Raw genomic sequence first — 26,169 nt, 5'->3', positions numbered from 1 at the left:
AAAAGATCTATAAAGATGGAAAGAAAATCTGTTTAAGATACATAAGATTTACCAAAATAAGGCTTTTAAGTTTCTTTGACCCTTACCTTGCACATTTCTTTTCTGGCAAGCATATAGGTATTCAGCAGAAAGTCCCTGGGGTCTTGGAGACAGAACAATTATCACCATTAGTGTGGTTCTGAGGGAAACAGGAAACAGTGGGAAGAACCCGTGCTCTGCAGGGGACACCCAGAGACCATTGCTACCTGGACAGGCACCCCTCTCCTGGGCCTTAATTCCCTTACGTGTACAGTGAGGACACTCAGCTTCCCCCACTGCCTTATCCTCCTGCCATCTGGCCTTGGTAGTTTCTGTCTTCCTGGGCAGGTCATACAAATCAAGACATGTTACAGTGGGGTTTATTTATTTATTTTTTATTTTTTTAGTATTTATTTATTTATTTAAAAGGTGGGTGATGGGTAGTAAGGAGGGCACGTATTGCATGGTGCACTGGGTGTTATACGCAACTAATGAATCATGGAACTTTACATCAAAAACCAGGGATGTACTGTATGGTGACTAACATAATATAATAAAAAATGTTATTATAAAAAAATAATAAAATAAAATCAATTACCTAGGGTATAGTACATCATTGGTTTTTGATGTGATGTTCAGTGGTCATTGTTTGCATATAGCACCCAGTGCTCATCGCGTCATGTGCCCTCCTTAATGCCCATCACTGAGTTACCCCATTACAATGGGGTTTAAATCCTGGTGACCTTTGCAGACCTTACTCTGACTGTACACATTTTGTTTGATCCATATAGTATTTTGAAACTGGAAAGCTTACATAAAAATCCAATTGGGAGCTTTTATTAAAAATTAGAGGATTTGCAAAAAAAAAAAAGATACATAAGAGAATGTAGTAAAATGATACAGCTAATTCTTTAGATTCTGGGGCATATTAAAGCCTGAGATTATGGGCCCAAAATATAAGGGTTTCCAAAAATCTCAAATAAGGGATAACCAAACTGTAGATTATTGTTATTATTCATGCCCCCAAGTTGCAGAAATAAGTAATAAAATTAACTTAGCATTTGCTGATCAAAAGGTATTTATAAAAGAGAGCATTGTTAACATGGGATTGAAATTCTGGACAACAAATATTTACCAAGCACATCCAACATGCCACCATTTGTCTTAGGGTGGAAACATTAAAGTTTTGAAAAATATTCAAATGGAAAATCAAATACATGAGGTCAACCAAAGTGAGGTTCTGATTTAAATAAATGTCATATCACTGTGAGAAAAATGTTGCCCTACTGAAGAGTTTCCCCAGGGCCTCTTTCATGTCCCTGTTCCTAAGGCTGTAGATAAAAGGGTTCAACATGGGTGTGACCACTGTGTACATGAGAGCCACAATGATGTCCTTGTCAATGAAATTGCTTAATTTGGGGAAAAGATACTGCCCAAATATTGCCCCATAATACAGAGACACTACAGACAGGTGGGAGCCACATGTGGACAATGCTTTGCATATCCCCTTGGTGGAAGGAACTTTCAAGATGGTGGCCCCAATGTAGCCATAAGATACCAGAATACATATGAATGGCAGGGTAATGACCACCACCCCTACTGTGAACATGACCAACTCATTGAGGAAGATGTCTGAGCAGGACAGCTTGAGCAAAGCACCAAGGTCACAGAAAAAATGGGAGATGGTGTTAGCAGCACAGAAGGATAACTGGGAGAGGAGAAGGGTGTGGGAAAGGGAGCTGGCACAGGACAGGATCCAGGATATAGCCACTAGTAAGGCACACAGTTCTTCCCTCATGATGGTGGTATAATGAAGAGGGTGACATATAGCCACGTAGCGGTCATATGCCATTGATGTAATAAGGAAGCTGTCCAGGTCAGTAAAAAATATAAAAAAATACATTTGTGAAATGCACCCTGCATAGGGAATGGATTTGTACTTAGCATGCATGTCCACCAACATTTTTGGGACAGTGACAGATGAGAAAGAGACATCAGTGAAGGCCAAGTGGCTGAGAAAGAAGTACATGGGGGTGTGGAGGCGAGAGTCCAGCCTGATGAGCAGGATGATGAGGAGGTTTCCCAGCACCGTGGTCAGGTACATGCCCAGGAACAGGGCGAAGAACATGCCCTGCTGCTCTGGCCGGATGGGGAGCCCCAGGAGGAAGAACTCGGACATGCTGCTCTGGTTCTCCTTCCTCATGGTACTCTTTCCTCTGCTGGGAATGAAGAATGGTTAAAAATATTAAGGACTCTGAAATAATCATTTTTAGCAGTCATATGAAAAATATGTATGTTTTATTTTGGAAGGTGGGAAACAACCTATTTCTCATATTTTTTTATATGTTGGCACATAAAGGAATTAGGAAAATTGTTGATGAAGGACTGTTAATGAGAGCCAGCTTTTCTGGGGTTAGTGACAAACCAAAATTCTTGCATCTATGACACTGAAGACCAGACCATGGAATATGATGTCTCAGCCATGTTATTGCCCCAAGAATGCTCTGTGCTGAGTACTCCAAGTCATCAACCACAGCACAGCAACCTTTAGAAGATTTGACTTCAACAATTGGAACTCAGTTGTTAAATTTCAGATGGCAGGTGGATTTTTCAAATAAAAGGATATGAATAGTATTGTATTGGCTAAAGAACACTCATCAATATACATACATTTTGTTTATTTCAATTCAATAGAGGGTTCTTAGGAAACTCTGAATTATGTTATCCATTCTCCTTACTGAAGCTGAAGAGATTTTTTTTTTCTTAAAAATCTATAATCAGCTGACTTTAAAATGAGATTATCCTGGATTATCTGGGAGGGCCCAATGTAATTACAGGTATCCTTAAATGTAGAAGAGGGAAGCAGAAGAATCAGTCAGGGAGAGATTTTAAAATGTTATGCTGCTGGTGTAGGAAATGGGGAAAGGGCCATGAGCCAAAGAATGCAGGTGGTCTCTAAAAACTGGACAAAAACAAACAAACTGTGCAAAGCAAGGAAACAAATTCTCCCTTAGAGCCCTTACCAAGGAGTGCCAACATTTCAGACTTCTGACCTCCAGAACTATAGGATAATAAATGTGTGGGTTTTTGAAGCTACCTTTGTGGTAATTTGTCAGAGCAGTAACAGGAAACTAATGCACCAATATTGGAAAGATCTCAAGAATATCTAAATCCTCTGGGTATCTAGGTACCAGTATGCAACAAAACTCACGTGTCCTTCCCAACTTCCATGTGGTATTCAACAAAATGAAGCAATTGCTTCTCAAATTCCTACCTAACATGTAGGGACATGAGGTTACTGTCTCATTAGGGGCATTTGCCACTAGTCACAAAGGTGACTATAAAACACCCTCTCCCACTCTAAGAAACAAACTGAGGGTTGCTGGAGGGGAGGTGGAGGGTGATGGGATAACTGGGTGAAGGGCATTAAGGAGGGTACTTGATGTAGTGAGCACTGGGTGTTATATATGGAACTAATGAATCACTAAATTCTACCCCTGAAACTAATAATACAATATGTGTTAATTACACTGAATTTAAATAAAGAACTTTTTTAAAAATTAAAAAAATAAAATGCCCTGTCCCACATTCAGCAGCAACACTGTATCAGATCTAAAGCAAGTGGTAATTCCTCCAAAGACCGCTTCCCTGTATCTCTTTATTCCTTGGTTCACTTTTGTCCTTTTTATTTTCTCTTCCTGTCTGTCCCTTCACTTTATCTTTGCCATTTCTCCTTCCTTCTCTCTCACTTCTCATTTTCTCTGCCTCTGTCTCTCTGTTCTTCTGTTACTCTATGTCTCTTCTCCTTCTCCCTGCCCTCTCTCATTTTCTTTCTTTTTTTATTCTCTCTTTTCCTCCATGTCAGAATCAGCTTTCTCATTCTTCCTCTTCCATCCCCATATATAAACCATATATGCTGAGAAAACATACCCATTCCATCCCCAATACTGACCTTGCCTGCATTTATCCAATGTTTGGTCAGTAAATGTGTCCTGAGATTCTCTTTAGGGGACCTAAATATCAGCTTCCAAGGTCCTAGATATTTCTTGGGCATCAACAAGAAAAGTTACACATTCAGACTCTCACTTCTATTTACCAGCCCTGAATCTATGAATTAAGGAGTGTAACTAGCCAAGGAGAGAACCCTAGGGTGTAGGAAGCAGATGTTATTTCCAGTTCAAAACATCCAGCAGACTTAGATTACTGGCCTGATTTTCCCCTTGATTCCCCTAGGAAAGTTATCCTGTGGTAGGTATGTTAGTGCTGGGAAACTTGGAGAATGAGCCCACAGGGAAAGGCTCTCAAGGCATCTTCAGTCTCCCTTCTGTTCTAGGCTGCTGTAATCACCTTTTGACATAAAGTAAACTCCAGAGAGGTTAAAAAAAAAGAGAGAGAGAGAGAAAGAACTTACTGGATCCAACCAGATCCAAAACAGAAAGCCAAATGACTGGATGGCCCCTGAGAATTTAGGTAGAACTATGTCCTACGCAAAGGGTTCTTGTTGGGCTCTACCCACCAGGTAACCCAAGAAAATGACTTTCTTCTCTCTGGTGATTATTATGAAACACAAAGTGGGAAGAGACAGGAACAACCACCTTTTTGGGGGGAGATTTTGGTATGTTCTTGACAAACTTAGGTTTGGTTACATCAAATAAAAATAGTTTTCAAGGAAGAAAGAAAAGAAAGGAGGAAGGAAAAGAGGGAGGGAGGGAAAAATAACCCACAAAGAAAACAAACTGGCACATAGGAAAAAATGTTGACACATACACAGTCCAGAAAAATTGACTCAAAGTTTAAAAGTTTCAGGTTCTTTGAAACTGACCTTGAAGAAAATGATCATTTATTGTGGCATTAGTCATTCTTTGGAATGAAATATATATATATAGATAGATAGATATAGATAGATAGATAGATAGATAGATATGTATATATGACACACACATATATATATGACATATATATATATGACACACATATATATATGACACACACACATATATATATATGACACACACATATATATATATATGACACACATATATATATGACAAAAAAAGAAGTATTTATACCGTGAGTTAATAATCTTTGAGGGTTTATTTTGGCCTTTCTGATAGCTGGGTTTAGGAGGTGGTAGACATAACCAAAGCTTATAGCTGGACAACCTTTTTTCTAGCTCTGATGACCCTGTATTACTGCCACAACCTCATGTACCCCAGAACAGAGGGACTCAGGAGACTGTTAACTCAGAATTGTTAAAGACCAACAGCATTTTAGGCAAAATCCAGAGGAAAAACTGACCAGAATATTGTCATGTAGCAGCTTAGCAAACTCAAAGTGGGCCATAAGCTAACTTGGTGATAGGCATTGGACTCACTGGGAGGGACACAGCAGACAGTTGGTGCACTGGGGAGGGAAAATTTATGGTGAGGCATGTCAGTAGATGGAACAGACCGCAGTACTTGGATACAAGATATAAGGAGCTCAGATACTGGTACAGGAATTTATATAAGCATCGTACTGACAAGAGTAGACTGCAAGGCACAGACAAAGCTATGTGAGGTGGGTTTGGACAGATTGAAATATAGTGAATCAAAATGGAGACCCCTTAGATTGAAGTCTGATATGCTATAGACAGAAAAAAGACCTGTGGTAGGTAGCATGGTAGGTAGAAGGCAACAGAGGAGCTTATACTCTGTGGATGAAAGACAAAATTCCAGCTGGAAAGCAAGGGACAAGTTATTGCACATTTCACAGCACTTGTAGGACTCTTCAGATTTTGGAGACAGTGCATACCACACCTGGAATACTGCTCTAATTGATTTTTCAAATGACTTGATAGGCTGCCAGTTTCAAGTGGGATCTAGAGCAATAGAGGGCTCTACAGCTGATTCAGACTATGGTACAAGGGACCCTACTAATTGGATCATCTGTGTTGGCAGAACCCATGGTGCTGGAGGTATTCATGCTAGATAATGACACCACATGGAGCCTCTGGCAGACTCCACTAGAAGAGTTGCAATGTGGTGTTTCTGGAGCCAGGAGCTGCTGGCAAGCTACCAGTCTTTAGTAGAGATGGAGAGCCTAACCATGGGCCATCATGTGACTGGAACTGAGTACTTCCAGGCACAAAAAGTCATAAGGTCAGGTAGATACAACAGCAAATTTGGCATTAGAAAACAAAAGTAAACTTCAGAAATAGGTGGCCTGGATCCTTATATCATCTATGCTGTATTGATGTCTCTCCCTCAGTTCGCACCTGTGGCCACCATCTTGAAGCATCCGTAGGAAGACAGGAGTGGATCTGAACAGTGTAGGAGGTGAATGCACAGACTCCATCAAGTCCCCACTTATAACCATTTATGGTTCCATCGCAGGGCACTCTGGCTAGAACTTCAACTACCAGTATTTTTATTTCTTTGAGGGCTTTCTCTGGCCCCGGGAGCCTGGGCTGTCTACAAGTGCAGCAGGCTGGAAGTGCCAGAAAATCAACCCTCTCTATCCTCCACAACGACACCCTAGAGCCCCCGGTTAACTACACACAGGACTTGGTACACAAATACCCCAGATCATTCTCCTGTAGGGTGGAAAAATCTGAGATGTGTTGGAGTCTGGTGTTTTTGCAGTGGAATTAGCTTCATTTGCCCAGGTGATAATTTTATTGATAGATGTCCTTGGTTTATAGCCTAGTTCCCCTGTCTTACTTTCTCATCCTCCTATTGCTGTTTCCTTTGATCCCCCAATAAACAATTTGTCCTTAATTCTTGATTCAGAGTTGGCTTCCAGAGGAATCCAAGCAAAACAATCTTTTATAATGTAATAGTATTTCTATTATAGACTGTTAGAAAACAGCATTATCATCTTTACTATGATTCAGTAAGCATTTTTAAAGTGGATTTCTATGTGCCCAGTACTAAGGAATTAAAAATTAGGGATAAATTCAACAAAGATCCTGCTTTCTTCTCTCTTTGCACATGTATTTAGAAAGGCGGAGGCCCCATAAAGCAGTGGGATATAAACTATTTGCTAGTGGCAATAAGCATTTGCTTGTTGGCTGCAGATTATTTTTAGGAGAGGGACTATTCCCTGAGGCTGCAGGAACTTGTCCTTTGAAGGTTTTATGCCTTGATTTTCAGAGTTCTGTGTAATGAATGGGGGTGGGGAAAAGAGCAATCAGACACAGTAATGATGCTTATTAGGGGCAACTGCCTTCCTCTTCTCAAAGTTTGTCAACCCTTATACCTTTCTTCCTGGACCATGAAATTCAGCAACGGTTCACAAGACTCTAATATTTTCATTGCTTATAAAATGAATGTATGATTATATAAATATTATGGCAGAGAAATAGTTTTAAAATACATAAAGCCTCTATTCCCTATAAAATATAGCTTCTGTTAACATTTCAGAGCACATCCTTCCAGGTTTTAAAAATATGATAATCTGGGGGCACGTGGGTGGCTCAGTCAAGCATCTGACTCTTGATTTTGGCTCAGGTCATTATCTCAGGGTCATGAAATTGAGCACCACAAATGGCTCCATGCTCGGCATGGAGTCCGCTTAAGATTCTCCCTCTCCCTCTCCCTCTGCCCCTCTGCGTGCATGTGCTTCTTTCTCTTTCTCAAAAAAATAAAATAAAAATATGATAATCTGCATTTTGATGTAGAGTTATAAGCATGCTTATATACAATTTTCTATTATGTTCTTTCAAAAATTATAGCATAAGCTTTTCATAAACATCATTGGAATGGCCATATAATATTACTTCTAATGAGTGTGTACTATGTATAGTTGCCTTAACCCTTTCCTTATAGAAACTGGGCTATAATTACTTATCTTTTTATATTATACTGTAATTAGATATCTTTCTAATCTTATTCTAAAGAAAACTTTTTCAAAGTACTTGAAAAAGTATTGGGCAAAGAGTAGAAACTGTTATGTGTCAAAGCCTACACCACCAACTACCAAACTCCAACGAGTCCTGTTTTGTGCCAGATCTTGGCACCTGAATCAGTTTACTTCACCTCTACAAATTAGCTATCAACTGGGTGCCTTCAGCATTTGCATGAATGAACCACTCAACAACGTGGTTTATGTATTCTTTGATCTCATTTTCAATGACCTTGACCTGTATCGTACTTTAGCCATCTCTTCCCATGGCCATATTAGGAAGATTTGGAATTACTTTACCCATAAAATATTAAATTTGAATTTTCAGTTCTTTGCTCTCTTCCCCTCTACCCATTCTGCAAAATCATTATAAATCTATCCAGTCTCTGATCCTATCCTTTTTCTCCCAAATTTCTTTTTCATTCTGTTACCTCTCCAGGATTGATCTCATGTTTTATCACTCTCTTACCAGTTTGCCCAAGGCTTTACCTCAGTGGCCTTCCAAACTACACATCTAGCAAAGCTTCATTGTTGGATCAATCCAGCTAGCCACCTTCTGGACTTCGGATTTTCATTTATTCTTCAATTCACTGTAATCTAGATTCTGTTCCCTGTACTCACTGACATATTACATCACCAACATCCTTCTTATTCTTCAATTCAGTAGATGGTTTTCAACACTCAAACTTTTCTTCCCTTAGCTTCAGTGTCCCACATTTTTTCCTTCTATGTCTCTGGTTGTCGTTTGATGTCTTTTGGGGACACTCTTTCTCTGTCATTTCCTTGACTGTCAGTGTTCCTTATGGTCTGTATTCAGCCCTGTTCTCTTCCCTTCCCTCACTTTTCTTTCCATCTTTCCCTTCTCCTCTCTCCTCTCTAATCTTGAACTTTTTTCTCAACTTTTCTTGTTCATCTCATTTCTTTTTAGGCAATCTCATCCTCTTATATATTGATGGTCCATGAATTTCTCTCTCTTTCCAAAATATATCCACCTACCCCCTGAATTTCTTATGGGTTAACACTAAGTGTGTTAAAAACTTCTCAAGTTTGGGGCACCTGTGTGGCTCAGTTAGTTAAGCGTCTGCCTTTGGCTCAGGTCATGATCCTAAGGTCCTGGGATCAAGTCCCATGTCAGGCTCCTGCTTGGTGGGGAGTCTGCTTCTCCCTCTCCCTCTGCCCCTCCCCCAGCTTGTGCTCACTCTCACTCACTCTCTCTCTCTCTCAAATAAATAAATAAATAAATAAATAAATAAATAAAATCTGTTCTTTTGGAGTCAACTCTCTTTTTGATTTATATTATTATTATTATTTATTATGTTAAGTTAGCCACTGTATAGTACATCATTAGCTTTTGATGTAGTATTCAGTGATTCATTAGTTATGTGTAACACCCAGTGCTCATTGCAACATGTGCCCTCCTTAATACCCATCACCCTGTTACCCCCTCACCCCACCCCCCTCCCCTCTGAAACCCTTGGTTTGTTTCCCGTTGTCCATAGTCTCTCATGGTTCGTCTTCTTCTCTAATTTCTCCCCCTTCAGATTTCCCTTCCTTCCCATATGGTCCTCCATGCTATTCCTTATGTTCCACATATGAGTGAAACCATATGATAATTGTCTTTCTTTGTTTGACTTACTTAACTTAGCGTAATCTTCTCCAGTTACATCCATGTTGATACAAATCCTTTCTGATGGCTGAATAATATTCCATTGTATATATAAACCACATCTTCTTTATCCATTCATCCGTTGAAGGGCATCTCGGCTCCTTCCACAGTTTGGATATTGTGGACATTGCTGCTATGAACATTGGGGTGCAGGTGCCCCTTCTTTTCACTACATCTGTATCTTTGGGGTAAATACCTCGTAGTGCAATTGCTGAGTTGTAGAGTAGCTCTATTTTTAACATCTTGAGGAACCTCCATACCATTTTCCAGAGTGGCTATACCAGCTTGCATTCCCACTAACAGTGTGAGAGGGTTCCCCTTTCTCCACATCCTTGCCAACATTTGTTGTTTCCTGTTTTGTTAATTTTTGCCATTCTAACTGGTGTAAGGTGGTATCTCATTGTGGTTTTGATTTGTATTTCCCTGATGGCTAATGATGTGGAGCATTTTTTCATGTGTCTGTTAGCCATTTTTATGTCTTCTTTGGAGAGAGTCTGTTCATGTCTTCTGCCCATTTTTTAACTGGGTTATTTGTTTTTTGTGTGTTGAGTTTGAGAAATTCTTTATAGATATTGGATACCAGCCCTTTATCTGTAATGTCATTTGCAAATATCTTCTCCCATTCTGTGGGTTGCCTCTTAGTCTTTTTGACTGTTTCCTTGGCTGTGCAGAAGCTTTTTAACTTGATGAAGTCCCAGTAGTTCATTTTATTTATTTATTTATTTATTTATTTATTTATTTATTTATTTATTTAAGTAATATTTTTTTATTATATTATGTTAGTCACCATACAGGACATCCCTAGTTTTTGATGTAAAGTTCCATGATTCATTAGTTGCGTATAACACCCACTGCACCATGCAATACGTGCCCTCCTTAAAACCCATCACCAGCCTGTCCCATTCCCCTACCCCCCCTCCCCTCTGAAGCCCTCAGTTTGTTTCCTGGAGTCCATAGTCTGTCATGGTTCATTCCCCCAATAGTTCATTTTTGCTTTTGTTTCCTTTGCCTTTAGAGATGTGTTTTGTAAAAAGTTCTTTGTCCAAGGTCGAACAGATTGCTGCCTATGTTCTCTTCTAGGATTTTGATGGATTTCTGTCTCACATTCAGGTCTTTCATTCGTTTTGAGTTTATCTTTGTGTATAGTGTAAGGGAATGGTCCAGTTTCATTCTACTATATGTAGCTGTCTCATTTTCCCAGCACCACTTATTGAAGAGACTATCTTTTTTCCATTGGATATTTTTTCCTGATTGTCAAAGATTATTTGACCATAGAGTTGAGGGCCCATTTCTGGGCTGTCTGTCCTGTTCCACTGATCTATGTGTCTGTTTTTGTGCCAATACCATGCTGTCTTGGTGATCACAGCTTTGTAATATAGCTTGATGTCAGGCAACGTGATGCCCCCAGCTTTGTTTTTCTTTTTCATCATTCCCTTGGTGATTCGGGGTCTTTTCTGGTTCCATACAAATTTTAGGATTGTTTGTTCCAGCTCTTTGAAAAATTCCAGTGGTATTTTAATAGGGATGGCATTGAAAGCGTAAATTGCTCTGGGCAGGATAAACATTTTAACAAGCTCCCTGCTTGGTGTGGAGTCTGCTTCTCCCTTTCCCTCTGCCCCCCCCCCCAGCTTGTGCTCACTCTCTCTCACTCTCTTTTGCAAATAAATAAATAAATAAAACCTTTAAAAAAAAAAAAAACCCTTCCCAAGTCTCTTTTTATTTCTATGTCCCTTATCTCAGTAAATAGTTCAGCCACACAAACTGCTGTCTGAGCCACACATTTAGAGAGGTTTTAAACGTTTTCATTTTCCTCATTTTCTATAGTCTATCAAAATCAATTCACATCAAAATGACCACATCCTTTAGATTCTGACTCTGAAGGAGACTTAAATCCATGTAATTCTTTACAGCTCCATTGTCTTTCTTAGACAGATTTTATAACCTCCCACATAACCAGCTGTGGCCACTTCCTAACAAGTCTCCTTGCTTCTGGCCTGGCATCCCATCACTCCATCCCTGCCCTTCCAGCATCCCTTCCAGCTGCTGCTAACACATGCTCATTATCCATCCTTCATCTATTGTGATAGTTTTTAATATGACACTGTCAGTCCTCTGATCAAATCTTTCTATGGCTTTCCCTTTGCTTTTGGATAAAGTGCAGATTGTTCATCATGTCTTCCAAGGTTCTGTGTGATTCATTNNNTGCTAATTTCTCTGGCCTCATCTGAACCTCTTCCCCGGTTGAAGCGTACATTTCAGCCAATCTAATTTTCCTCATAATAGATTCCCAAATTTGTCATCCTTTCCTTTCTCCAGATCTTCTCCTATTCCTCTTATTTTTTTTTTCCCTACCCAATGCTCTGTCTCTATGCTCTGCGTGCCACCTTTTACTTGTTTGAATTGTATTGGGAACTGACTTGTAACTTCCTAAAGCCTACCTACTGGACCCCTTAAATTTGAGTCTGATACCCCTCCTCTGTTGCTCCAATGGCAGTCAGCACCCACCCTCAATACAGCATTTGACACGCAGAGAAATAACAACAACAGCAACAACAACAACAACTGTGTTTTCAAATCTTTACTCAGTATACCTCATAAAATTCTTGCCACATAGAAGTTACACAACATTTTGAGTAAATGAATGAGTACATGAATGAATTATTGAAAAAAATAATGAATTAAAATGCTATCTCCTCTACTTGATTCTGTGTCTCTTCTCTAACTTTGCCAATTTGAATGGAGTAGGTTTCTGAAGGCTTCTCACATTCATGGTTAAAGAATATATTTTGAGCCCTGAGTGTGTGCCAACTATCATTATGTGTCATGTCCGACCAAATAAATAAATAAATAATTAAAAATCCTGCACACATTCAGGTGTTTCTAAAGGAAGAAAAAAAAACCCTGCATTTCTGAGAAACAGAAGCCCAACTATTCCTTGATAAATGTTTTTATTTCCCAGGGACTAGTAGCAACTCTCTTCCCAGTTCAGATTAAATGTGAGAAGGAAGAAGTCAATATGATACAGAGCCTGCTATTATGAGAGACGCATCATGGTGCAGTGGAATTAGGCTTTAGGTTTGAAGTTTGGGTTTGGGTTTCAATCCTCATTTGGCCATTTTTTTGAACACTCTCAAATGCAACAAAATGGGGAAAATGCTATCTACCTCAAGAATTATTGGAAGGGTTAAATGAGCTTAATGATGTGAAAGTTCTTTACAAATAAATGAATCTGCAAACAAGTCCTCATTTGTATTCCCAAAAGATTTGACTATATTTCCTATCTGGCAAAGGCACATCTCCACTGGGAATGGTTAAGGGAAGTGCAGTAATTATTTCCAAATTGTCCAACACCAGAAATTTGTGGCTTTGGTCCCCTGGTTCCCAACCTAGTTTATAAAAATGGATACCTTTGTCGTTGCCTTGGATCTGGTGAAAAAGAGAGTGTACCTCCTCCTTATTTGCGGGTTGAGCTTGTGACTTTTTTCCGTGTCCCAGATCTAAATAGTTTGGAGAGCAAATGAAAATTATTTCCTATCCTGGAGCTGACAGTCCTTGATTTATGTCATTACTGAGTTCGGTAAGGGCAGTGCTTATAGACTTCACTCAGCAATAAGTGTGTGTGTGTGTGTGTGTGTGTGTGTGTGTGTGTGTGTGTGAATGATCTGCCTCAGAAATCTTGCAAAATTTCTCAGAAATTTTGCCAAGGATTTGTATAATTTTGTTGTATCATCCCAATTAACTTGGGTGAACATAATGATTATAATTCCTTAAAGGCTGGTACTTTCCTTTTAGGAAAATGTTATCCCTTTTACAGTTTTGCTGAATATATGGCATGCATTCAAACTATGAGAAAAACTTCCCAGGTTAAAAAATATATATATACATATAATCTGCATTGTCTTTGTAAATAGTTGTAAATATGCCTACCTACAATTTCCTGTTACGTTCCTTCAAAAATTATATCATAAGCTCTTTATAAACTCATTTTATTAGCTATGTGGTATTGCTTTCAATGGATGCATAGCATAGTTACCTTAACTTTTTTTGCTTATTGATAGAAATTAGGTATTCCATCAAAAATCTTGATCAATATCTGACCTGTTTTTGTCCTGGAGCTATGAGAAATTCACTCTATGAGCAGCTATCTTTGTAGATCTTATAGCTTGTATCCTAGTCTCTTCCCCCCCCCCAGTTTTAATTGAATTCAATTAGCCAACATATAGTACATCTTTGGTTTTTGATGTAGTGTTCCATAATTCATTAGTTGCGTATAATACCCCTAGTCTCTATTTGCTTTTGCTCATCTGATTAAGGACTGAGGCCATACATCCACCCAAAGGCTTGGGGGAAATTACAGATCCCATCTTCTTCTCCTTAATGAGGAGCACATATCCAGATGTCTCTTTTCCATCAAACCATGCTCTACTAGAGGTAGTATAGCATGGTGGTTAGGAACATGGGTTTGAACTCAGATAGATCTGGGATTGAATGATCTGTCCGTAATTTCCATGCTGAATTATTTTAGGCAAAGTACTCATACTTTTCAAGCCCTAGTTTCCAACCGTTTAAATGGAAAAAAAAAAAAACACCTTTTTTTCGTGGTCCTGTTAGGCTGAGATGATATAAAGTACATGTCACAGCAGCTGGCCTATATTATTCACACAATAAATATATGATTAGTGAATTATTGTTATAATATTATTGTTATCATGATTATTAATATTACCATCTAGGCACATCTTGAAGCCATAGATTTTCATTAATCTTCAAACTCCCTGATTTACTTCCTAAAATTATTTTATTTTATTTTTTATTTAAATTCAATTAACCAACACATAGTATACTTCCTAAAATTCTTGAGTGCTCTCAGGCAACAACTTATGTCTTACCTGAGGGTATCATTAATAAAGGCAGGTAATATAGTGGGAGCAAAATAGTCTTTTAAGACAGATATACCTGGGATCAAATCCCAGATTCACCAGATACTAGTGCTATCTAACACTGGGTAAGTTTTATCACTGAGTTCCAGTCGTCTTCTCTCTAAAATGAGGATCTGGATGTCTATGTCGAAAGGTTGGGGAAGGAAATAGACAGTATTTGAAAAGTACCTGGCACAAATTAGATGCTAAATCAGATTCTATTAACAATATGACTATTTTTAGCCTTTTAGCAGCCCATTTGCAAAAATGGTGAGTTTGTTCTATCAGCAATCTCTTCTTTCATGCTGTCTATAATACCCAATCCTCTCCCCTCCTCAGTGTGTCTGAGGAGGTCAGTGCCCTTGTTCTGCCATTCAACACTGGTTGCCAAATATGAATGGCTCCCAGCCATTCCATCTCAGTGGGAGGGTTGGCCATAGGAATTTTTCTTCCAGGAATATTTACTTCAGTTGGAACTTAAAGGCTTTTTTCTCTTGCTGAATGAATTTCAAGTACCAGCAGCCTACTGAGTGTGGTGTTTGGGGTGGGGATATGGAAGTTTCAGTGTAGTTCTGGAAATCACACTACATAGGTATCATTCTGCATGTTCCCCCAAGAAAAACTGACCCGGGCAATTTGAAGAATCTCAAGTAAATTAGAGAGAGTGTTCTTTCATTCATTTTCCACAATCCATGAAAACATTGGGGTCAAGGTTGGGTCCAAAGTGCTAGGCTGGTGATGGGTAGTAAGGAGGGCACGTATTGCATGGTGCACTGGGTGTTATATGCAACTAATGAATCATCAAACTTTACATCAAAAAAAAAATTAAAATTAAAAATTAAAAAAAAACAACAAAGTGCTAGAATCTGTGTGGAAAGCCTAGAGGTTTGTGCCTCTAGGACGAAGTAGCAAACTACCTTTCAGCTATTTCTGCTCCCAGAAATTTCTTGTTTGATATCTGGTTCCAGATATTATAGAAAGTGAGTTGGCATCCTTTACTATTGCCATTGAAAGTTACCATTCAACATGAATTTTCACCTACTAGATTAAAATGGTTCATGATTACACAATTCCTTTCACTCATTTGGGGGTGGGGGAACTAGGACTGGTGGTGCAAGGTTCGCTTCTAAATCCAGTTGACAAAGCAATGGTGAGGCCAAGTCCGCGTCATGAACATGTCTGTTTCTAGGCTGTCTATTTTCCTCTACTATTTTATTCGTTTATCTTTGTAAAATTATATTTTCTGTTGTAATCAATATACCTTTACAATAAGGTTTGGAATGTTATAGTGAATCCCTGCCTTCTCTTTTAAAAAACATGTAGATATTTTATTTCTTTTTTTTATTATGTTCAGTTAGCCAAATATAATACATCATTAGTTTTTTATGTAGTGTTCAATGATTCATTAGTTGCATATAACAGCCAGTTCATCACAACGTGTGCCCTCCTGATTACCCATCACCCAGTTACCCCATCACCCCACCCCCCTCCTTCCTTCTGTAACCCTCAGTTTGTTTCCCGGAGTCCAGAGTCTCTCATGGTTTGTCCCCCTCTCTGATTTCTTCCCATTCAGTTTTCCCTACCTTCTCCTAAGGTATTTTTATTAATATTGATTTGGGTTAGGAAATAAAACTCTTATAGGCAACTTTAGAGACACTGAAAAGATTAGAATTCCTTTTAAAAATTACATCTGGCTTTTAGATCATACTTCTTTGAATGTGATGCCATGTGGCAACTAAGTAACATGGGACCCCAGGATTATTAGGATGAAACCTAGGTCTTGAACAGGCCTGATATAAGTTTCTTAAGAGGCTGCTGTGATGAATTTAACTGAATGTGACAACTTTCATCCGAGCAACAAATTTATATTGTGTATTCATTAATTGTCTATGATAGATTCTGGGTCTACAGCCAATGAACAAATCAGCAATAACCATGGAATGTGTTAAGAAGCAGAGGATGAAGAATTAAACAGATCACTACACACAAAATTATGAAGGGCAATGAGATTTCTTTTTTTTTTTAGTGTTCCATGATTCATTATTTGCGTATAACACCCAGTGCTCATTACAACACGTGCCCTCCAATAAGATTTCTTTAAAAAAAAAAAATACATATATATGTGTGTGTGTGTGTGTGTGTGTGTGTGTATTTTTTATTTACTTATTTTAGAGAGAGAGCCCAAGTGGGGGGGGAGGGGCAGAGGGAGAGGGAGACAGAGAATCTCAAGCAGACTCCATGCTGAGAATGGAATCTGACATGAGGCTCAATCCCACTACCCTGAGATCATGACCTGAGCAGAAATCAAGAGTCAGACACTTAATTGACCGAACCACCCAGGCGCCCCTTGGGCAATGAGATTTCTGATGTCAAGTAATTTGTTTTGCTTCCAGAGAACAAACTCTGGAGTCCAAATCCCAGCTGGTCTTCTTCTTAACCTCAGTGACTGTGAGACTGTCTGCCTCAGCTTGCCCATCTGAAAAGTGGAAATAACAGCAGTATCTCTCTCATTCATACACTTAACACTGTTGAATCAGTTACTATACATGAGCTATTTGAACAGTGCATAAGGACCACATTCAATAAACATTAACTGTTAATTTTTTCATTTGCAGAGACAAGCAGCAGATTAAGAAAGAAAGTGATTACATATCCTAAATGTACATGTTTTCTACATTTATCCAGCAAAACATGCCTCAAATGTAAGAAAATATGAATGAAGACCTTCCTAAATCAGAAGAACCTCTCTGTTATACTATGCCACTGTGATCACTTTTTTATCCAGAAACATTCTACCTTTTCCTTTCAACTTTCCCACCGGTCCCCTTCAGTTGATATGCCAGCATGAGGCTGGAGAACCAGAGCGGCATGTCCGAGTTCCTCCTCCTGGGGCTCCCCATCCGGCCAGAGCAGCAGGGCGTGTTCTTCGCCCTGTTCCTGGGCATGTACCTGACCACGGTGCTGGGAAACCTCCTCATCATCCTGCTCATCAGGCTGGACTCTCACCTCCACACCCCCATGTACTTCCTCCTCAGCCACTTGGCCTTCACTGATGTCTCTTTCTCATCTGTCACTGTCCCGCAGATGCTAATGAACATGCAGACTAAGTACAAATCCATTCCTTATGCAGGGTGCATGTCACAGACATATTTTTTCATATTCTTTGCTGATTTAGACAGTTTCCTGATCACTTCAATGGCCTATGACAGGTATGTGGCCATCTGTCACCCTCTGCATTATACCATCATCATGAGTCAAAGCATTTGTGTCATGCTGGTGGCTGGGTCCTGGGTCACTGCTTGTGCTTGCGCTCTTTTGCATACTCTCCTCCTAGCTCAGCTGTCCTTCTGTGCTGACCACACCATCCCCCACTTCTTCTGTGACCTTGCTGCCCTGCTTGAATTGTCCTGCTCCGATACTTCCCTCAACCAGTTGGTAATCTTTACTGCAGGATTAACAGCCATTATGCTTCCATTCTTATGCATTGTGGTTTCTTATGGCCGTATTGGGACCACCATCCTCCCGGTTCCTTCTACCAAGGGCATCTGCAAAGCCTTGTCCACTTGTGGATCACATCTCTCAGTGGTGACTCTCTACTATAGGGCAATTATTGGCCTATATTTTCTTCCCTCATCCAACAAAACCAACAGCAAGAACATAATTGCTTCATTGATGTACACAGTGGTCACTCCCATGTTAAACCCCTTCATTTATAGCCTGAGAAATAAAGACATGAGAGAGGCCTTAAGAAAACTCTTGAGTAAGAAAACATATTCTTTCAACTGATACTTTTATTTTAATATGTCCATATGATCTTATTTCCTCAATTACATGTAAATACAAATTATTGTAAATATAGCTCACTTGTCTTTCTTCCACAATGTCACCCGGAAATACTTTGCTGACATTATTCTTGCACCTGTTAGAGAGAATAGTAAAATGGGATGTGCTTTATAGGACTTAATTTGCTCTTTTCTTGAATAATGGGATCGGAAAATACTTTGAAGATGCTGTATCACTTTGGCTGGTATCATCAAATGGAAGCCATTGGGGCTGGCCTTCCCCCAAATTTTCGGATTATTATAAAATGTATTTGGTCTTTCATACATCTATTTCTTTTTTTTTAATCCCTAAATTCTACCTCTGAAACTAATAACACACTATATGTTAATTAAATTGAATTTAAATTAAAAAATTATATTGATCAAAGGAAATGGTCTATAAGATACTTTATTTATTATTTTTCATTATGTTCAGTTAGCCAACATATAGTACATCATAAGTTTTTGTTGTAATATTCAATGATTCATTAGTTGCATATAACTAAGGAATTTTCCATTTTGGTGATGATATGTCTCCTTCTTCACTCAGACATCCAGGTATTCAGGGACTCTGAGCCCTTCTAGAACTTCCAAGAAAAACATAGGAAATTTTACTTTTCCTACATAATAATTAACACACTGCTTTCTTGTCCTTCAGGAATATAACCCACATGTCCTTTCTTCCCAAAAACACACAGATATTCAGCAACAAAATAAATGGCACCTCAGTTGTCTCAGGTACTAGTCTAAGAGCCTAAGATGCATTAAAATCATTCATTCTGACAACAACCCTAAGAGATATTTTGAGAAAACTCATGCTCAAAGAAATATTTTGGTAAAACTCATGCTCAAAAAACATCTTAACATCAGAGTTAGTAAAGGAAGGTTTGAATCTTGGATGTCTGACCCCAGAGTGATTCAGCATGGCAAGGACTGTAATTATTTATATGGAACATTGTGTCCTGGGGAGGAATAATTAGCTCAGCCTAGTGGCAGAGGATATGAAAGACTTCCCAAGGAGGTGTTGCTTTACCTAAGACTTAACAAATCAGAATTAATCAGACACATGAAGTTCTATCGTGTCCTGGTGATCACAGGAAGAGGGAGAAGCATGTTCAGGATATTAAACTGGAAGTTTCAGCTGAGCTACCCACATTTGATAGACACAAGATGCCAAAGTGAGTTGTAAGACACAAAATGTAGATGTTTATAGGAAATGCCCAATACTCAGTTTCATAACTCATGAGCCTCTCAACCTAGACATGAATCTAAAAAGTGCTAAGAGCTAGATATGAGAGGTAGTTGTGGGAGAATTTTTTTGAGAAAGCTGCACAGCGAACCCCAGATCCTCTCAACAGACAAGGAGGTGCTTTCCTCCTCACTTCAACCTTAGTGGGAGAAGCTTCAAAAGAACCATTTAGAGAATTTGACATGTATCTCTTACTTTGATGAGAGCAAGAGCAATAGGAAATATGAAATGGGGAGGAGTAGGGAGAGGGGGAATTGGAATTATGGAATAGAATTATTCCTTCACTTCTTTTCATGGTGGGGCAATAAAAGCAAAAATGTTTCCTGTGTGGAATCACTATGCTGTACACCTGAAACTAATGTAACATAATGTATCAACTGTATTTCAGTTTTTTTTCTTAAAACGTTCTTATGGACTATAGGTGGGTTATGTGAGAGAGAAAACTGGTGGGAAGCCATGTTCAGTTCTCCCCAATAAGACCATGAGCATGTCTAGGAAATGAGAGAGTAAGAGATCTGTAGGGAATGCACTACCACAAAATCAGGGGCTCTGAGGGGAAGCAATCACAGGAAGAAATATACTTTAGTTATATCACAGAGGATGCATGGTAAAGTAGCCTGGGAGTCTCTGAGACAGGGAAGTTCTTTTTTTTTCTTTTTAAAAACCCAGACATATTTGGTTTAAACCACCTTGAAAATCACATGATTTACTAGCCACTGCCAGTACAAAGCCCCAATGGGGGATGGAAATCTCCAAAATGCTATAAAAATTGGATCCTGTTGAATTGTTATCAAAGCAGATACTGTTGATATTCTATTTTTCTATTCTGATGACATGTAGCTCAGCTTCTTATTACACAGTATTAATTAGGTCAGGGGTATGGGTTTCCCTCTAGAAACTCAGTTGGCTTCTTTTTTTTTTTTCCCAACATCACAAACTTCCCCCGTACTTTGAACAATGCCTTACATGTGACCTGTCAGTCATAAGGATTGTATGTGTATGTGTGTGTGTGTGTGAGTGAGTGTGTGTGTGTTGAATGATGTTAATATATTTCACTTTGAAGGACATTTACTCTGACACTGACACTACAGAACCATTATCAGTCTTGTTGTAGGTTATTTTGCTAAACAACTCTATCTATCCATTGAACAAGAGTAATGGTGGACCTTTAACACTGAATTATCTGCAGTAAATGGTTCTAGAGGGGATTCCCCTGGGGTATTCCTACTATTTATATAAATTCAAGATGTTCCGTCTGACAAGAAATCTGAATCCACCGTTCCACAGCCTCTACACTTATCCAGATGCCAAATCCCTTCCTCATTGTCTATAAAACAGAGTGGTTACCATTTTCAAGGTGACTTTCTCAAGGAAGCTCTTAAAGTCAAGGTCACAAATCATAAAATAATGCATTATTTTAATCACATTAAAGACATAGATAATTTAAAAAGCTAACAAGCTTCCAATAATGGAAGACATTTGCAACATATACAACTGATAAAGGATTAATTTACTGATTATATGAAGTCTGTCTGACAATGCAATAAATAGAAGAGATACTCAGCCATCAGAAAGAATGATTACCCAACATTTGCATCAACATGGATGGGACCGGAGGAGATTACGCTAAGTGAAATAAGTCAAGCAGAGAAAGACAATTATCATATGCTTTCACTCATTTATGGAACATAAGAAATAGGAAGATCGGTAGGAGAAGGAAGGGAGTAAAGAAGGGGGGGTTAAACAAAAGGGGAAATGAACCACGAGAGACTATGGACTCTGGGAAACAAACTGAGGGTTTTAGAGGGGAGGGGTGGGGGAGGGGTTAGCCTGGTGATGGGTATTAAGGAGGGCACGTATTGCATGGAACACTGGGTGTTATATGCGAACAATGAATCATGGAGCACTACATCAAAAACTAATGAGGTATTGTATGGTGACTAACATGTCATAATAAAATTTTTTAAAAAAGAGAGAGAAACAGTCCAGTAGAAAAGCAGGGAAAATACATAATCATGTATTTCACAAAAGAAATGTTGTCCCAATAAGGATAATGATGGCTGCTCTAATGGTCCAGTGTGGGTCTTCTAGCAGGTTGATGGCATTTCACTATGCAGTAATTTCAGAACCAGGTTCAGTTATCTCTCAGGGCAGTAGTTAATTTTCTTTCAGACAACAGAGGAGAAAATGCAGATGTTTCTTTAAAATTCTGGCCAGGAAAGAATAGACATTCTCTTCTACTGGGGAGATTTGCCACATAGCAACACTTAGATTAACAGGAGATGTGGCAGCAGTCTCCCACTGACAACTTCACACTTGAGAGGAAGGTCATGAATTTTTGGTGGATAGCCAGCCATCTCTGTCACAAATGTCCAATAAGTATAGGTTAAGATGCTCTACCTCATAAATAATCAGAGAAATTGAAAGTAAAATCACAATGAGATACCATTTGCTATCCACCAGAGTCACAAAAATTAAGAAATCTGGCAATACCAAGTGTTGTTGAAAAAGTAAAGTAATAAGAACTCTCATACTTAAGAAATGGAAATTTAAATTAGTATAACTTTAAAAAATTGACAGGCTTTATTTCTTTTTTTATAATAATATTTTTTATTATATTATGTTAGTCACCATACAGTACATCCCTAGTTTTATTTCTTAGAGCAGTTTTAGGTTTACAGAAAAAGTAAGCAGAAAGTTACTATATGCTTCATCCCCACCCCTGCCCAGTTTTCCCTGTTATTAGCATCTTGCATCAGTGTGGAACTTCTGTAATGACTCAACCAACATTAATGTATTATTAACTAAAGTCCGTAGTTTCCACTAGAGTTCACTCTTTGTATCGCACAGTTTTTTGTGTTTTTGATAAATGTATATAATGATGTATTTCCACTGTTATACAAAATATCATACAGAATAGTTTCACTGCCCTAAAAGTCCCCTTTGTTCTATATATTTACCTTTCTCCCCATCAAGCCCTGAACCCTGGTAACCACTGATCTTTTGTGGGCTCTATAGTTCGCCATCTCCAGAATGTCATATGGTTGGAATCATACAGTATATAGTCTTTTCAGCCTGGCTTCTTGGTATAGGTACTTTATAGAAGAGTTTAGCAGTGAAAGTTGAGTGGAACATTACATGCCTACAATCCAGTAATTCTTCTAGGTATATAATTTACAGAAATCTCTTGCATATATGTGCTAGATGATGTATCAGAGTGTTTGTAGCATCATTTCTCTTGATAGCAAAATGCTGAAAACAAACAAAATAGCCATAAAACGAGAACACACAAGTGTGTGATAGTTTCACAGTGGAATGTAATAAAACATGGATGAATCTCACAAGAATGATATCAGACAACAAAAGCAAAACCTAGAATAAATATATTATTATTTCATTTATATGCAGTTCTAGAGCAGGCTAAATGGAAGGAACAATATAGATATGTTAAAATTTTAAATAAAAGTAAGAGAATATTGAAATATTAAAAACATTGGGTACTTTCCTTTTTTTCTTTTTCAAAAGTTAAAGAGTCAAAATTAAAAGAATATTTTTCCAGTTTACATAAAAAACTTGGGATGTACTGTATGGTGACTAATATAACATAATAAAAATTATTATTAAAAATAAATATTGTGAACATATTTGGAAAAAAACTAATACATACCATCAAAAAATCAAACAATACTGAAAAATATAAAGAAGGAGGGCACATATTGCATGGTGCACTGGGTGTTATACACAAGTAATGAATCGTGAAACTTTACATCAAAAACTAGGAATGTACTGTATGGTGACTAACATAATAAAAAATATTATTATACAAAAATAAATAATTCTCTAAATAAATTTAAAAAAATAAATAAAGAAGAAAGTAATAATCATCCATAGCCCCAATACTCCAACAAAACACTATGAACATTAAGACATAGTTCTATGCATATACATACATCTACACACACTTACTGGGTATCTATGTAAAAATTATTGGATACTTTCAACAGGAGAGGAAGATACAATTAGAGAGGAGATAAGGGGCTTCAACAATATTGTTAGCTTTCTGCTGCTTAAGCCTAGAGATTGTTAAATGAATATTTCTTTTAATATTATTCTCTAAAATGTGATTATATGTCACATGTGTATAAACACATACACACATATTCACACATACAACATACCATGTGTATGTACATATAAATTTAAGCCATATATCTGCCATATATGCTTTTTTTGTGTGCCATTTCAACGTTTTTTAAAGTTTAAATAAAATTTCCAGTAAAATGGGTAAAAATATTACTCAAGTTTGAGAAATATTCAAGTGATTTAAAGAACTCAGGATTTGACCTCACACATATAGCATTTTAAGTACCACCTCTACTAAACATTGCTAGTTTTGTGTCACTGGGCTACTTACTAAGCATCCCTTAATATGAATTTCCTCCTTTATATTAATTATCAGAATTAAATGAAATAGTGAATATGGAAATATTTGTCACAGTTATCAGCTTATAGCAGTGAAATTACTTAGTTATACCTGCGTTGAGAAGAGGTAGTTTCTCAAGGACTGAAAGCAAAATGAACATTTCAGATGAAAACGTAGGACACTATATTTATGGGACAGGGATGTGCTTTTTAAAAAATTCAGAAATATTTGGATTAAACTACATTGAAGTACTGCTTAAGTTCACTTCAGGTCTGGGTTCCTGATGGTCTTCCTTTAAGAAAAGATGGTCGTGCAGGTATGTTTTCTCCTATGACTCTAAAATGAATAAGGAAACTAAACAGAGACGAAAACTAAGTCCAAGCTGAAACAGAGACTGAAGAGTGCTACATCAAGATTCACTAAAAAGCAGCTATTCAGAGAGGAAGGAATGCTCGCGTTGCATGTGCAGGATGGAACGGGTCTTATATCTAATTAGTAGGGAAAACAGCACTCAACATGGTGAAAATATTCCTCTACTGAGTAGATGTCCCAGAGCTCCTTTCATATCCCGATTCCTCAGACTGTAGATAAAGGGATTGATCATGGGAGTGACCAGAGTGTACAATACGGCCACAGTGACATCCTTGTCATTGGAGTTATTGGATGAGGGGAAGAAGTACAGTCCAATAATTGCCCCATAGTATAGAGACACAACAGAGAGGTGAGAGCCACAAGTAGACAAAGCTTTGCAGATTCCTTTGGTTGAGGGGACCCTCAGGATAGTGGCCCCTATGCGGCCATAAGAGACCAGGATGCATATGAATGGCAGGGTAATGACCACCCCCCCTACAGTGATGATAACCAGATTATTGACTGTGGTATCTGAGCTGGAGAGCTTAAGCAAGGCAGAAAGGTCACAGAAGAAGTGCGGGAGAGTGTTGTCTCCACAGAAAGAGAGACGAACCAGGAGGAGGGTATGCAAAAGGGCACTGGCACAAGATAGGACCCAGGACACAATTACTAGCAGGTAACACAGGCTCTGACTCATGATGGTGGTATAGTGGAGGGGGTGACAGATGGCCACGTACCTGTCATAGGCCATTGATGTGAGAAGGAAGCTGTCGAGATCCCCCCAAAATAAGAAGAAATACACTTGGGAAATGCATCCACCAAATGAGATGGATTGACTCTGTGTCTGCATGTTGATGAGCATCTTTGGAGCTGTGACTGATGAGAAAGAGATGTCAGTGAAGGCCAGGTGGCTGAGGAAGAAGTACATGGGGGTGTGGAGGCGAGAGTCCAGCCTGATGAGCAGGATGATAAGCAGGTTCCCCAGCACCGTGGTCAGGTACATGATCAGGAAAAGAGTATAGTATGTGCCCTGCTGCTCTGGCTCGATGGGGAGCCCCAGGAGGAGAAACTCAGACACGCTGCTCTGATTATCCCTCTTCATGCTCTTCACTTTTGCTGGAGATGGGGGGAAAAAGATGGCTATGTGAAAGAATGAGAAATCATTGTAACTAATACATTATGGAAATATGGTTTTGAATTAGTCAGTACATTAATTTTAACATGAATAGCTCATGCTTTTTGTCCCACTAATGGGCTAGTGACGGTCTGACATCAGGATTTTATGTGTCCACCTAGAAACCAACACAGTCTCTTTCGGAGGAAACTTCAGACATCAGAATGATAATCAGAGAAGATCACGCTCAAATATGAGGATTCCAGGAGTTCATGATAGAAATTTGAGATTAAGAAATTAGGTGCAAGGCTAGGTCAGTAACCAGTTATTGGAAAGGCAAGTAGAGGCTCTCCAATTGGTCTTTTGCCCTTTCTTAACCTTCCTCATGCCTCTCACATGTGCTTTGGCTAATATTTTATCTCCATGGATTGGATCAAGAGAAGACAACCCCATGGGCTGCTTTGGATCTCCTGAAATCAAGATCTGGAGGTTTGGTGGAAACATTATATGTAACCTCTTCAAGGCAGGGGAATTAAGGACAAGAATCTTTGTCAATAACATAGAAGATCTAGTGACATACCTTATAATATAGCCATCGGTCCTTTCTTTAAAAAAATTCCTTCCTGTTCCTCAACATTTTCTGTCTACCATCACTTTTGTTAAAGAAATTTTCATGCAATGTGGAGGAAAAAAGAGTCCATTTCTCTTCCAAAGTCTCACCTAT

At 38.5% G+C, this 26,169-nt stretch overlaps 2 protein-coding genes across 2 annotated transcripts; one reads left to right on the top strand and one right to left on the bottom strand.

Moving 5' to 3' along the window:
- Window positions 1-1,279: 1,279 nt before the first annotated feature.
- LOC103670480 lies at window positions 1,280-25,433 on the bottom strand. Its single transcript, XM_008698935.2, has 3 exons — window positions 24,497-25,433; window positions 18,352-18,406; window positions 1,280-2,234 (listed from the first exon to the last, which is right to left on the bottom strand). The coding sequence occupies exons 1-3, from the start codon at window positions 25,431-25,433 to the stop codon at window positions 1,280-1,282; spliced, it is 1,947 nt and encodes a 648-aa protein (XP_008697157.2).
- On the top strand, window positions 16,865-18,273 carry LOC103670479 (olfactory receptor 1J1-like). Its single transcript, XM_008698934.2, has one exon. It carries the CDS (start codon window positions 17,332-17,334, stop codon window positions 18,271-18,273), a length of 942 nt encoding a protein of 313 aa, XP_008697156.2. The 5' UTR covers window positions 16,865-17,331.
- Window positions 25,434-26,169: the final 736 nt, after the last annotated feature.

This window comes from Ursus maritimus, unplaced genomic scaffold (assembly GCF_017311325.1).
Source record: "Ursus maritimus isolate PB19 unplaced genomic scaffold, ASM1731132v1 scaffold_17, whole genome shotgun sequence".
NCBI classification, from domain to species: domain Eukaryota; kingdom Metazoa; phylum Chordata; class Mammalia; order Carnivora; family Ursidae; genus Ursus; species Ursus maritimus.
This window is presented reverse-complemented; position numbering and strand designations above follow the sequence as displayed.